We start from the raw sequence: 14,763 nt of genomic DNA on the forward strand, positions 1-14,763 counted from the left end.
ATATCTAACTAACAGCCCTGAGTGCAACGCTTCAGCATATCTCTTGCTGTGAGCTGGAAGAGGCTCCGACTTCCTCTTTGTTTCAGCAAGAGGTGAGGTTGCAGCACTCAGAATGCCACAGGAAGCAGACCACATGACTCGATTCCACCAGAGTGCGTGGGCTCCAGGCTACATAATGCGGCGAACTAAGCGAGGCAGGGAAGAGAAGAGGAGGCGGAGAAGTAGAGAGGAGCGGGCAGATCCACACGGCCAGGGAGACGTTGGCGGACGAAGGGAAGCACAGGGCTCCGTTTCAAAGCTCGGATCACAAACGGAAGAGATGGTGGCCGCGACCAAAGGACCAGAGACCTGTTGGGTTTTCTTCGCAGTCTTCTGGCTATCTGGAGAGTTAGCAGGAGCCAATGGGTTTCTATCACAGGCAGAAGGTGGTGGCAACATATGCTGTGTGGGTAAGCTGTCTCCGGTGTTTTCATTGAGGTTAGGGAGAATTTTCTAATTTTTATCCTGCCATTTCAGCCTCCTCCCATCCCCACTTTAGTACTTTTACAGTCAAATGCAGTGCCATTGTTTGTGGCCACTTGTGGCAGTAAATAGAACAGCAAGTCATAACAATAGGTCTCCTAGACCTCATGAATCTGGTCTAGAACCAGTGGTGGACTCTAATGTGGAGAACCAGGTTTGATTCCCTGCTCCTCCACATGAAGCTTGCTGGGTGATCTTGGGCAGTCACAGTTCTCTCAGAACTCTCTCAGCCTCACCTGCCTCATAGGTGTCTGTTGTGGGAAGGGAACGGAAGGTGATTGTAAGCCACTTTGAGATACCTTAAAGAGGAAAGCGGGGTGCAAATCCAAACTCTTCTTCTAAACCAAACTTCCTTCATTGACAGGAGGAACTTCCACGCCATGTTCCAGTGAATTGGCTTCCAGAAAGAAATGCGGTCCTGGGGAAAGCTATTCTAACCCGCGGTGTGATGAATGTCGGCCAGTCCCAGAATGCAAGAGAGGGGAGGAGCTGCAGTGCTCAGGTAACCTTCGAGTAGATCTTTACTACCTCTAGTATGGCATTTTCCTCATGTGTTCCAGAAACCTTTATGTTCCTTGGGAATGGACGAGAAGATCAATAATGTTGGACAGGATTCCTCAGGTCTGGAGTTGTAGAGAAGCGCCGTGGCTGTTTTCATTTTGCAAAGTGGAAATGGAGGGGAGATCTAATGGATCTCACTAGGATCTCAGCAGTGGCGTAGGAAGTTAAGAGCTCATGTATCTAATCTGGAGGAACTGGGTTTGATTCCCAGCTCTGCCGCCTGAGCTGTGGAGGCTTATCTGGAGAATTCAGATTAGCCTGTGCACTCCAACACATGCCAGTTGAGTGACCTTGGGCTAGTCACAGCTTCTCGGAGCTCTCTCAGCCCCACCTACCTCACAGGGTGTTTGTTGTGAGGGGGGAAGGGCAAGGAGATTGTAAGCCACTTTGAGTCTCCTGCAGGAGAGAAAGGGGGGATATAAATCCAAACTCTTCTTCTCCTCCTCCTCCTCTCCTGCTTCTGCATTGCTGAACAGTTGCAGAAATGGTGCTAATTTTTTCCCACTTAGCCCTTCCCTTGACCAAACTGCTTTCCGCTTCATGGGAAGCTGTCCCGTGACAGGCGGGATTCGTTGAAGGTTTGCTCAGCACCCGTTGTTTGGGCAGGGGTGGGCTTTTCCTGATGGAGTCAGAGACCAACATTGAGAGTCCTCTACTAATTAGCTGTAATAACCAAACCCTGTTTTCCGGTTTCATGCTCACATGAGGTTTTTCTCCCCCCACCCTCCCTGCAATCCGTCTCCCTCTACCCACCTAAACTTCGGAGATGGAGCTGCAGTTTAAAGCTGCACGCAGGCAGGGAGGGAGCCAGGGGGCCAAGGGAGCACCCATTCAGGGAGCACCCAGAGCCCACGCCCTGGCTGCTCTACCCTACGTATGCCTCTGTCCAGGTAAGGGACCGGAGTTCTCCCAGGATTACAGCTGGGGGGTGGGGGGGGGGGGGGGTGGGGGGGGGGGGGGGTGGGGGGGGGGGGGGGTGGGGGGGGGGGGGGGTGGGGGGGGGGGGGGGTGGGGGGGGGGGGGAACCTTTGGCACTCCAGATGTTATGGACTACAATTCCCATCAGCCACTGCCAGCATGCCCAATTGGCCGCGCTGGCAGGGGCTGATGGGAATTGTAGTCCATAACATCTGGAGTGCCAAAGGTTCGCCACCACTGCCCTAGGACATGCTCCCAGCATGCTTTGCAGTGGGCAGGGGTCCCACAGCACAGGGGTGTTCCTTGGTGGAGTGGTAGAAGCAGGAAAGAGACCCTGCCAAAATATAGAGATATCTGAGATGCTAGTGGTGCACAAGATGGGAAATCTTTGAACGGACATGTAAATTAGGAGTCAGATGCAATTGGGAGGGTTGGCAGAAATAGGTGGGTCACTCAGCAAAATCAGGCAGCTTATTGGCTGGTTATGGGGCGAAGCCTAGCAGGATTTGTTAGGTCACAGGGTGGGCTCTAGAAGGATCTGACAGGTTATTGGATGGAACCTGGAGTTTTTCAGAACTCGGTATTGGCTCTGCATTGCTGACTTGTCAACTAAATACCCAGTTGGGAATCACTACCTAGAAGAAGTTCACATTAACTTCCCTCCCCTTTCGCTCATAGGTACCATTGACTTTAGCTTCTTCTGCAAAGAGTGTCCCCTCGGAACCTACTCAGATGGGAAGCTGGGGTGTTGCACTGCCTGGACAGAGTAAGTTTTTATTTACGTTTGCACCTATGCCGATGCAAAGTATTTATAGCAATAATTCACATAAAGCCAGAACGTTCTTTGTAATCCTCACAATGTCCCTGCAAAGTAGGACAATACCATTTCCCCTGCATTGTTGGGGGAGGGGCTAAGAATAAGTGTAAAGTAAAGTAAAGTTTCCCCTTCAGTCCTGTCCAACCCTGGGGTACCACTGCAAGCAGTGATTTCATAGGCAAGCTGTTTTTGTGGGGTAGTTTGCCATTGCTTTCCCCGGCTATTCTTTACCCCCTAGCTATGTGCTAGGTACTCATTTACTGACCAAGGAATGGATGGATGGCTGAGTTGACCATGAGCCAGCTGCCAGGATATCTGACCCACAGGGGGCTCGAACTCCTGACCGTGTGAGTGGCAGTGCAAGCACTTAACCACTATGCCACACGGCTCCTAAGAATAAGTGTACCTGTGTGCTTTCCCAAAGTCCATCTAAGTCAGATGCAACCCAGGGACAGATTAATTTATAGCTCCGTCTGTTGGGTGCCTGATACCTGATGTGGAGTTAAATGTATTGTTTTAGAAGTCTTAACCATAACTTTTCTTCTTCTTCTTCTTTTTCTTCTATCATAGCTGCAGCAGCAACGGATTGCAAACTGTCCAGAAAGGAAACAGTACCCACAATGCACAGTGTGGCATTGTTCTTTCCACTCTGGAGTCAGGTACCCTCTGCACTTTCCATTTATTTTTATTTATTTTGGGGTGCTGCCAAGTCACCACTCACTTATGGTAACCCCCATAGAGTTTTGAAGACAAAAGCGTTCAGAGGTGGTTTGCCATTGCCTGCCTCCCCATCATGCCCCTAGTATTCCTTGGAGCTCTCCCATCTAAATGCTTGCCAGGGTCGAGGCTGAGAGCGCGTGACTGGCTTTAAGATCACCCACCAAGCTTCCATGTTGCAGAGGGGATTCGAACTTTGTTTCCCAGATCCTAGTCTGACACCTTAACCACTACACCATACTGACTGTCCACATTCTGTTCTGGAGAGCCAGCATGATGTAGTGGTTAAGAGCAGATGCACTCTAATCTGGAGAACTGGGTTTGATTCCCCGCTCTGCCACTTAAGCTGTAGAGGCTTATCTGGGGAACTAGATTAGCCTGTGCACTCCAAGCCATGCCAGCTGGGTGACCTTGGGCTAGTCACAGTTCTTTGGAGCTCTCTCAGCCTTACCCACCTCACAGAGTGTTTGTGGGGGGGAGGAAGGAGATTGTAGGCCCCTTTGAGTCTCCTTACAGGAGAAAAAAGGGGGATATAAATCCAAACTCTTCTCTTCTTCCAACTCTATGATTCTGTCTCAGAAGAGCAAGAACAATTCCTGTTTCTAGGAATGGTTCAGTTTTGCACATGAGCAAAAAAACAACAACCCTCCAATTGTTTGGAAGGACAAGATCAGCATTCTTGCTGGAACGTGAACTGCTCCGGTGTCCCTTATTGATCGTAATCCTGATCAATCCCTCAGATTCCTTGTTCACCAGCATCCTGGCGATTCTGACCGCGGCAGGGATATTCCTGATCATCGTGATGATGTTCTGCTTACTCCTCTGCATGTGGATACAGAAGAAGGAAAAAGTCCCCGAGATGGAAGGTGAGGCCAATTCTATGGTTCATGTCCAGTGGTTCCCCTTCCCACCCCCAACCCCCCAACCCCCGATATTTCATCTGCTTGGATCTGCGGGAGGGATCTTGGCTCACTGGCAGAACGTCCGCTTGGCGTGCGGAAGGTCCCAGGTTCGAGGCGAGTCTGCACCCAAAACAGGTCTCAGAGTTCTTCAGGTCTTCTTGAAGGAGGAGACAGACGTGTCTGTTGTCATAAAAGATTAACAGGGTGGAGGGAGGGAAAGACGTAGCCTTCTTTCATAATACCAGAACATAGGGGCCAACTCAATGAAAATGACCAGCAAATGTGTTCCGTAAAGATGAAGTGGGGGCCGTCTTTCATGAGGGACCTTTGGAACTCGCTGCCACAATATTTGGGGGAGATAGCGGTGATAAATTCAGCAGCTTTTCTCAGACGAAGTATTGGAGGCATACAATGGGGACAAGTCCATAGCATGCTAAGATGCTCAATGGATCAAATTCAGAGTATTTATTTTATTTGATTTATACCTCGCCCTTCCCTGTAGCCTCCATGTTTTTAGACACTGCTCACCTCTAAACCAGCTACGGGTAGAAAAGAGCCATGGACTCCATTTCTTGGGGGTGGGCATCTGAAAAAAAGGCTGCCAGACCAGAGGGACCTGATCCGCAGAACTGATATTCTTTATGCTTTACTGAGCTGTAGGAGTGAAAGCTTAGCTTCCTAACAGCATGTTGAAGACAGGAAAAACAGGACAGCTTAAGAACAGAAGAAAGAGCCTGCTGGATCAGACCAGAGTCCATCTAGTCCAGCTCTCTGCTACTCGCAGTGGCCCACCAGGTGCCTTTGGGAGCTCACAGGCAGGAGGTGAAAGCAATGGCCTGCTGCTGCTGCTGCTGCTGCTGCTAAGCACCTGGTCTGCTAAGGCCTTTGCAATCTCAGATCAAAGAGGATCAAGATTGGTAGCCATAGATCGACTTCTCCTCCATATATCTGTCCAAGCCCCTTTTCAAGCTATCCAGGTTAGTGGCCATCACCCCCTCCTGTGGCAGCATATTCCAAAGCTTCCTGCTCTTTGGTTCCCAAGAGGCATCCAGCTGTCCTCTGTTGAAAACAGGATTCCTGACTTTTGGGGCTGATATAAGACACCCAAGAAGAGAAGCATTTTCAACCATTTGTATGTTTGCCCCACAGACCCAGAAGCCGTTGAAGCCTTGAACCTGGTGCAGAGTCCACAACAACACGAGGACACCTGCAGTTGCCAGTACCCGGAGGAAGAACAGGGGCCAAAAACGGCGGAAGAAAAGGACTTGATTCCCTTCTTGGTACACTGAAGGATACCTGCACCCCTCAGTATCTCACCTCTTCATGGCTGAACTGTGGGATATTACGGCAGCTTCTGGTCAAAGGGGCCTCGCTTGGGACGGACCGTTCGCATGTGTCGCTCAACTCTTCCCATGCGCGAACTTGACCATTTTGGCTTGCTGTAGAGCTCCTTTGGTAAAAGATTGCGGACTGGACTCTGAGGAGGGCTCGAGGGACAAAGGACATCCCTCCAAACGGCAGAAGCAGGGAGCAGCCCATCCGCCTGCCTGGAACTCTGAAACCGCCACACCTTTGGAAGGGGAGGGCTGGGATCTAGACAGAGGGTGGCCAACTTTGATGTCAAGTAGACTGACCCCTTGACACATGCCAGTGAGGTGGCGTTAGAGAAGGACACAAACAGCAAGGAGTGGGATTTGGAGATCTCGAGTAGGATGGAGCTGAATGGCTTTTCAGACCTCAATGTTGGGTATTCCAAAGAAAGCGAAAGGTTTGCAGCCTCAGCCGGCAACCCAGCCTAATCCTAACCCCAACCTTAACCCTAACCCTAACCCTCAGCCGGCAACCCACTCTGAGGAACTGAATCCTCGAGTTAAACATAGAGTTTGGGGCCAACTCTAGACTTTTGTCCCAATATGACAACGTCCCTTCCTCTTTTTTTTGTGTGGCCAAAGTAATGCTTCACGAGGCTGGTGTGGAGCCCCATTTTCCCCTCCCCAGTCTGGGAAGCGCCCCCAGGGAACAGGGGTAGTTGCCAGGAAATAACCTGCTGTCTCATGAGACCTGAACACCCCTAAACACCGTAACTCCCTTACCCCTCTTTGTCTTGTCTGTGACCAAAGGGTAGGAAGCCTTTTACAAAAGGCAAAGCGGTGATTAATCTGACCTATTTTCCCTATTGATGCATTTCTCTGGAAGCAAACAAAAGGACAGAAATCCAGCTTCAAATTTACCCAAAAAAAAGTGAGTAATTTGGATTCCCCAGCTGGTTTGCATACCAAGGAGGGGTGGCTGGCCCCAGGATGTGTCAACATGGTTCTCTTAAGGTACTATTTTGGGTTGCGCTGTCAGGCCGTCATGGGCATTTCTCGTTTGCGGTTTACCTCAGGAAAAACTGGCGGGTGTTTCCCTTTCGGGTGTTCCGTAATGCACCAGGGCATATTTGCTTTCACTGCCAAAACACTTCCCCTAATGAAAGTCTTCTTTTCCTAGAATTAATGCATCGACCCTTCTTTGTGCTTCCTTTTTGTAAACCTTGATCGAAAGCTCTTTAATAAAACAACATAATTTTGGCAAGGCAAATAGTTCCCCACCCCCTTTCCTTCTATGGCTACGAAGGCGGATCGTGTGGAAATTCACAAGGTTGGTGGGGTGTGACAATCAGGCCTGCTTGATTTACGGGCACAGGGCTTTCACTTTCTTTGAACCACACTGTGAACAACCACGTCTTCCTTGAAATGTTTTCCAGAGTCTCATTGTCTGCTGCCTACTTAGGGGTTTCCCCTTAAATCCAACGGCTGGCCAGTCTGAAATTCATAGAACCATAGAGTTGGAAGAGTCCACAGGGGCCATCCAGTCCAACCCCCTGCCATGCAGGAACGCACAATCAAAGCACCACTAACAGTTGGCTATCCAGTCTCTGTTTAAAAACCTCCAAAGAATAAAACTCCACCACACTCTGGCCCCTTCCGCACACGCAAAATAATGCGTTTTCAAACCGCTTTCACAACTGTTTGCAAGTGGATTTTGCCATTCCGCACAGCTTCAAAGAGCACTGAAAGCAGTATCAAAGTGCATTATTCTGCATGTGCGGAATGAGCCTCTGAGTGCAATATATTCCACTGTTAAAGAGCCCTTGCTGTCAGGGAGTCCTTCCTTATGTTTAGGTGGAATCTCTTTTCCTGCACCTTGAATCCATTACTCCTTGTCCTAGTCTCTGAGGCAGTAGAAGAAGAAGAGTTTGGATTTATATCCTACCTTTCTCTCCTCTAAGGAGACTCAAGGTGGCTTGCAAGCTCCTTTCCCTTCCTCTCCCCACAACAGACACCTGGTGAGGTAGGTGGGGCTGAGAGAGTTCCCAAGAACTATGACTAGCCCAAGGTCACCCAGCAGAAATGTAGGAGTGCGGAAACACATCTGGTTCACCAGATAAGTTTCTGCCACTCAGGTGGAGGAGTGGGGAATCAAGCCCAGTTCTCCAGATTAGAATCCACCTGCTCTCAACCAGTACACCACGCTGGCTCCTGTAGAAAACAAGCTTGCTCCCTCTTGAACATGACATCCCTTCAAATATCGAAACATGGCTATCATGTCATCCTTTAACCGTCTCTTCTCCAGGCTAAACATCCACAGCTCCCCACGACTCTCCTCGTAGGGCATGGATTCCAGACCTTTTACCATTTTGGTCACCCTCCTCTGGACCCGTTCCAACTTGTCAACTCAGATTTTGCACCAGGCTACATTTTTCCTAGATGATCATAAGGCCTCTGATCATTAGATAAGGCTGTCGGCAAATCCACAGAGTTTATCCTAAGCATGTCCCCCGCCCCGCCCCACCCCGCCCCACCCCACAAACAGCCATTGCTGCAACATTTCCAATGTGCAAGCCAAGCCTTTAACTTTTTGAAGCTGGAAGGAAGGAGGGGAAATAGTGGAGGGAAGGAAAAGAGGAAAGAAGCAAAAATATAAGAGAGCGAGGCCCCTTCCGCACATGCGGAATGATGCACTTTCAATCCACTTTCACCAATGTTTGCAAGGGGATTTTGCTATTCCGCATGGTGAAATCCAGCTGCAAAGTGCACTGAAAGTGGATTGAAAGTGCATTATTCTGCATGTGCAGAAGGGGCCAGAGAGAACAGGAACAGGAAGGAAAGAAGACGGGGAAACGGCAGAGGCCATGAAACGAGAAGGAAAGGAGAGTCACAGGACACGAAACAGGAAGAGAGGAAAACGACAAGAGAACATGAAAGAGGGAGAAGGGAAGGAAAATGGCAGGGAACAAGAAAGAGGAAGGAAAGGAAATAGTGTTGACCAGGACAAAACAGGAAAGAAAAATGGTGGAGACCAGGAAACAGGAAGGAAGGAAGAAGGAAACATGTCAAAGCAAAACACCATTTGTATTCATTTTCTAAGTATCTTTTTTGTCTCGTTTTTTAAGGAACAACCCAACTCCTTCTTCAACCCGCCTGCCCAAATGTTGCTCTCACAGTCCCCAAAACACATCCAGTCTCGGTTAGAATAAACTCTGTGGATCTATGCCACTGGGCTATCTTCTCTAAAAAGGTGATCAAAACATAGATTCCTTTCGTTCTTAAAAAAAAGAAATAGGATTCCATAATAAACGCTTAACTATGTCACAGAGAAGGGGACTGTGTGTGGCGTTTCCCCCCCTTTTTCATTTTTTTCGTCCTTCATAGGAAAAAGAACCAAATACACAACCAATTTTAGTTTACGAGCCACGGTGTGAGGCCTTCTTATCTTCTGGGGGCAAATCGCTGCAGCTGCTGGGTCCCGCCACTACCGCAGTCTTGCTGTTCTCCGTCGACAGCTTGGTGTGAGTGGCGAGGTAATGTGGGGATCTGGCCTGTTCTTGGGGCGGGGGAACATTTGGGGGGATGTCGGACTGCAGGTGTAGGGACACCATCTGGGAGCTGGTCAAGGGAACGCTGGCCGAGCCGCTGGCGGTCGCCGGATATTTGGTGCCAAACGTTTGCTGGAACCACGTGGCATAGGATCTGTCTCTGGCAGGGGCCACGGGGTTGCTTTTGGCCTTCTCGTCACCGGTCTCGGCCTTGGTTGACCCTGCGTGACATCTATCCGACTCCGGCGTGTGTTTGCTGACATACTGGCTCCCATTGCTACAGAGTTGGCTGCCTCGGAAGACGGCTTTCACAGAAGGGCAACTGGAGAGATTGGGAATGATGGATATCTCGATGTGAGGAACAGGGAAAGTATTTCTGAGGACAGCCTTGTGAGGCGGGAGGGATATCCCTTCAGGAGGGCCGGACAGGTCCATCTTGGGAGGCTTAGGTGGCGGCCTGTCCATCACTTGGTTGCTGCTGCCACCGCTGCCACCGCTGCCGGTGCTACTGCCGCCGCCGCTACTGCCACCACCGCTGCCACCACCGCCAGTGCTGGAATTGCTGCTGATGCTTGTGCCACTCTCAGTCTGTAGCCGGTGGCCATGCAAAGAACCGAGGGAAGTCCTGCTCTTGGTGGGCCGAGCAAGTCCACAGTCAGTCGTCGCCCCGTTGTAGAGCAGCACGAAGTGTCTGAGTGCCTCCAAGGGAAGGATCGGCTGCTTCTTTTGGCACTTGGTGAAGAGCTCGATTGCCAAATCTAGAAATCAAACAGGCAAGGAACTGTGCTGAAATACAGACCAGTCTTTAGCAACGATCCACCCATAAGTCTGTGTCCACCCTCCCTTCTTTTCTGGGGAGTTGCTTCTGGCAGATACGTGTTAGTGGCTGAGCTACAAATCACTTTCCAATCACATTTCTCCAATGACTGACGACTAGGAGGTCTTTAGCACCTTTGACCCTCAGTCTTCATATCTGAAATATGGGGACACTAACACTGGAGTACCTTTCAGAGTTACTGTGAAGATTGTAACCCAATAATGCCATTGAGGTGTCTATGTAAATGCTAAGCAATCTTATAATCAATCACCTGTTTGCTCACCCCAGGCAGTGTTTCTGGTCTTTAGCTAATGAATCGATCAGAATAAAATAGGACGGGCTGCCGGTTGATGCCATGTTTGGGGAGGTCTGGTTTATATAAGCAGCTAATCACATGGAATTTTCCTGGAGTGCACCATTTCCTGGAATGCACCATTTGATGTTACCCGTGGGGAGGGTGCCTATTACAATGCTCGTCAAAGCGGAAAACGCTGCATGCATGTAGAAAACTAGCATCTCAAGGAGAACGTTTCAGGGAACTTCTGGTGGAATGGTGTTTCACTTTGGTTGAGCCTCTGAGAACACTCCCACGTTTCTGAGAGGGATTATTCTGCCAGATATAGAGCAAGTTTGCCCCAGCTCTCATCTCCCCATAAATTGAGGACCTTAACATTTGGCAGGTGGGCTAGAAAGGTTTGGATTTTAGACCCTCTAGTTCTGAAAAAAAATCTAGAATCAGCAACATATTATTGTTGCTGTTGTGGTGGTTATGTTTGTTCCTGTTTACTTATTTTGTATTCTTTTAACTTTCTTTTCTTTTCCTGTAATTCTCTGTTGATTAAATAAATATTATTTGGGGGGGGGGGAGGAGGTGTCAGGGTAGCTTCCTCCTCCATATTTTTCTGTATTCAGAGAGTCATCGGTCATGGGGAACTTCTAGACATGTAAACACCACCCCCTAATTTGGAACCTGGGCAAAGCTTTCCTGATTGGTTCTGCAAAGCATCCCAAATTCACCTCAACAGAATTTCAGATGGTTGGTTGAAGATCCAGGCAGTGTCTTTCCCAGGGGTGGAGCGAGGGGGAACTGCGTCCGGGGCATGTGCCCCTGCCATGCCCCTGCCCGCTCCGCCCCTCCACACCCTAGCCATACCCCTGCCGCGGCATGCGCGTGGGGCGTTATGCCCCCGCCCATCCCATTGGTGGTATGCCACTGGTCTTTCCCTCCCCACCTCCCCTCCCCTTCACCCAGGAAGGAAGAGAAACAGAGAGATGACAGAGAGATGAAAAGGAAGAGAAATCTTCCTTTCAACACACCCAGGGTTTCATTCACCACTGTAGGGATGATGGTCTTCAAAGCGCTGCAGTTGGTGTGTAGGGCGGGGTTGGCGTTCATCTCCAGCAGCCACACCTGCAAAACACCAGTCAGTTCTCTAAGATGTAGCTGGTGCCTTAACTGTGCCTGTTGATGAGGGCCTCATTTGTGTCCATAATAAATGTTCAGCTCTGATTTACTAAGGCGCACATATAAAATATTACAGTTTACAGGGACATTTGGAGCAAAAACTGGCACGGGTTTGACTCACTTGGGGTAGAAATGGGAACTCTTGGGTTAAAAATAGCTGGCGGGGTGAGAAATTTGAAATCAGCTTTGGCACTTTTGCCCTACATGCTTCCCCGGGTTGGACAGTCATTCTTTTTTCTTTGGGAATAAGAACTTTGGGAACAGCTGCTGTTAAGGAAACCTTAGGCCCCCAACCAAACTGGTAACATCCAAATTCCACAATGTAGCAAAAGGGTGGAACCAGCACTGTGCATTTATTAAGAGCGGTAGACACCAATCTGGGGGACCGGGTTCGATTCTCCACTCCTCCACATGAAACCTGCTGAAAGACATTGGCCTAGTCCCAGTTCTCTTCGAACCCAGTTTTCTTGGAACTTCGAACATAGCTCAAGCGGCAGAGCGGGGAATCAAACCCGGTTCCTCCAGATTAGAGTGCACCTGCTCTTAACCACTGCACCACCGATGCTCCTTTCAACGTACCCAGAGAAAAGTAGCGTATAAAAACCAACCTTCTTAGGGAAGAAGCCGACAAGCAGGATAAAACAGAACCCTGAAGTATTGCCGAAGGATTTCATGGCCGGATTCAACTGGTTGTGGTGGGTTTTCCAGGCTGTGTGGCCGTGGTCTAGTTAGGAACATGATCCACCAGACCACGGCCACACAGCCCGGAAAACCCACCACAACCAGAACCCTGAAGTTGCGTGCCGCTGTGATTGCAGTACTTTGCTATGTTTTGAATACATTTTGCTCTGAAGCTTGGGGAATTAATATTTGAAATTAAATAAATAGATCAATTAAATAAATGTTCGTCTAAGGCGTACAGCTCAAACAGGGGTGGCAGTGGGGGGGAACAGGCCATGCTTCATGGCTTTTCCGATAACCAGCTCTCGCGCCACAAATACGTAAATGCAAAAAACTCAGATCAATGGATCTTGAAGTTATTACAGCAATGAATTATGGTAATGAATAGATTTATTTGCCAACCCTTTGCCAAAGACACTAACCAGTGTGCAATTTGTGGATGGTGGCAGGCAGCGGGGTGGGGCGTGACTCTCCAAAGGGCTGAAAATATTTTCAAAATTGCCACCAGGGGGCATTGAAGCTCTACAAATTTACCTTTCTCTGCCTACCTTCACCCCTCTCTCCCTGAGCCTGATAAAATGTTTTAAAACGTTAAGGGAATAGCAAAGGTTTATTTATATCCTTCCTCGGTTGAGGAGACCATTTTATTTTACTGATCAGAATATTTGCCTGTTTATTACTTTATGAAGAAGAAGAGTTTGGATTTATATCCCCCCCCCTTTCTCCCCTGTAGGAGACTCAAAAGGGGCTGACAATCTCCTTGCCCTTCCCCCCTCACAACAAACACCCTGTGAGGTAGGTGAAGCTGAGAGAGCTCCGAGAAGCTGTGACTAGCCCAAGGTCACCCAGCTGGCGTGTGTGGGAGTGCCCAGGCTAATCTGAATTCCGCAGAGAAGCCTCCGCAGCTCAGGCGGCAGAGCTGGGAATCAAACCCAGATTAGATACACGAGCTCTTAACCTCCCACGCCACTGCTGCTCCATGACTATCTCAGACTTCTGCAAAGGAACTCTAGGCTTGCCGAACTCCAGGTGAGCCTTGGAGACATCCCGGAATTACGACAAATTTCTGGAGACAGAAGTCAGTTTCCTTGGAGAGAATGGCTGCTTTGGAGGGTCGACTCTATGGCATTATATCCTGTTGAGGCCCCGTCCCTCTTGAAATACAAGCTTCCCCATGTTTTACCAGTTGATGTCAGCATTGGCCACTCTGGGTTAGGAAATTCCTGGACATTTTTGGGGTTGGTGCATGGCAGGATGGACTTTGGGTGGGGGGGAGGATCTCAGTGGGCATAATCGAAATACGTAGGAGGTTAAGAGCGTAGGAGGTTAAGAGCTCGTGTATCTAATCCGGAGGAACCGAGTTTGATTCCCCGCTCTGCCGCCTGAGCTGTGGAGGCTTATCTGGGGGATTCAGATTAGCCTGTGCACTCCCACACATGCCAGCTGGGTGACCTTGGGCTAGTCACAGCTTCTCAGAGCTCTCTCAGCCCCGGGTGTTCATTGTGAGGGGGGAAGGGCAAGGAGATTGTAAGCCCCTTTGAGTCTCCTGCAGGAGAGAAAGGGGGGATATAAATCCAAACTCTTCTCTTCTTCTTAAAATAGCAGAAGATCTCCAGGCTGCACCTGGAGGTTGGCAAGCCTAGTTGGTCCCTCGATTGCAACTTGTCCCCTTTGACCTGCAAAGTTCCTGAGTAGCCAGCCGACCTTTACTGCGTGCACTGGGCCTGGATTTGCTTCTTTGGACAGGCGCATGTGCGGCAAAACAGGAAAAAATGTCATGAACCGGCCTTTTGTGGGTAGCTAAAGCAGCAGGCTTTTTTTTATTAGGCAGACATGGAGAATATTCAGAACTCTTCCATGTTAAAGGTGCCTTCGATTAATTGGGAAGTAGATATTTTTAAAAAATATTTGCAATATAAGAGCATAAAAACACTGGAGATGGCAGGCGCCATTTTAGAAGAGACGCTCTCCCTGTCTTCTCACGGTGGAGGGGATACCTCTTCTGAGACGGCACCTATCAGAGAGCTCTGCCACAGCAGACGGGAACGTTTGCCCACTCTGAGCGAGGGCAGATCCAGAGATCAGGCATACGCTCTCACTCCAAACGGGACTGATGACACGATCGCACCAGGAAGCTCCAGTTGGAAGCCCAGCAAATGGGTCGTCATCTTGCTCATATGTGATCCCCTGATTGGCTAGGATGCTGGGTATCCGCATGAAGAAAGAATTAGGCTAGGGGAGGGAAAAATGGCAGCACTTTAGCGCCCTCCAATTTGGAGTCACCACTAAACAGGCACAAATAGTCAGCCCAAAAAGTTGACCGAGTGAATGCCAGAGAGAAGGACGTATTCCCATTACGGTAAAAACGCTAATTATGTATCAAAAAGATGCTGGTGGAAGGGCATTCAATACAGTCCCAATATTTATTCATATGTAAATGTATGCAGATTTAATCAATTGCAGCTCATTGTGGAGACGGTTGCTTTAATTAGGTGGCAGCCCTCA

At 49.3% G+C, this 14,763-nt stretch overlaps 2 protein-coding genes across 2 annotated transcripts in view; one reads left to right on the forward strand and one right to left on the reverse strand.

Annotated features, from left to right (window-relative positions):
* The first annotated feature begins 221 nt into the window (after positions 1–221).
* On the forward strand, positions 222–7,017 carry TNFRSF18 (TNF receptor superfamily member 18). Its single transcript, XM_048519397.1, has 6 exons — positions 222–449; positions 887–1,024; positions 2,680–2,767; positions 3,389–3,477; positions 4,276–4,401; positions 5,587–7,017. The coding sequence occupies exons 1-6, from the start codon at positions 320–322 to the stop codon at positions 5,724–5,726; spliced, it is 711 nt and encodes a 236-aa protein (XP_048375354.1). The 5' UTR covers positions 222–319; the 3' UTR covers positions 5,727–7,017.
* A 2,123-nt stretch (positions 7,018–9,140) lies between these two features.
* The window catches only part of TTLL10 (tubulin tyrosine ligase like 10), a 69,879-nt gene continuing 64,256 nt past the window's right edge, over positions 9,141–14,763 (reverse strand). The window contains 3 exon segments of the mRNA XM_048519327.1: positions 9,141–9,830; positions 9,891–10,053; positions 11,430–11,523. Coding sequence (XP_048375284.1) covers positions 9,164–9,830; positions 9,891–10,053; positions 11,430–11,523 — 924 coding nt within the window. The 3' untranslated portion in view covers positions 9,141–9,163.

The sequence above is a fragment of the Sphaerodactylus townsendi genome, linkage group LG16 (assembly GCF_021028975.2).
Source record: "Sphaerodactylus townsendi isolate TG3544 linkage group LG16, MPM_Stown_v2.3, whole genome shotgun sequence".
NCBI lineage: Eukaryota > Metazoa > Chordata > Lepidosauria > Squamata > Sphaerodactylidae > Sphaerodactylus > Sphaerodactylus townsendi.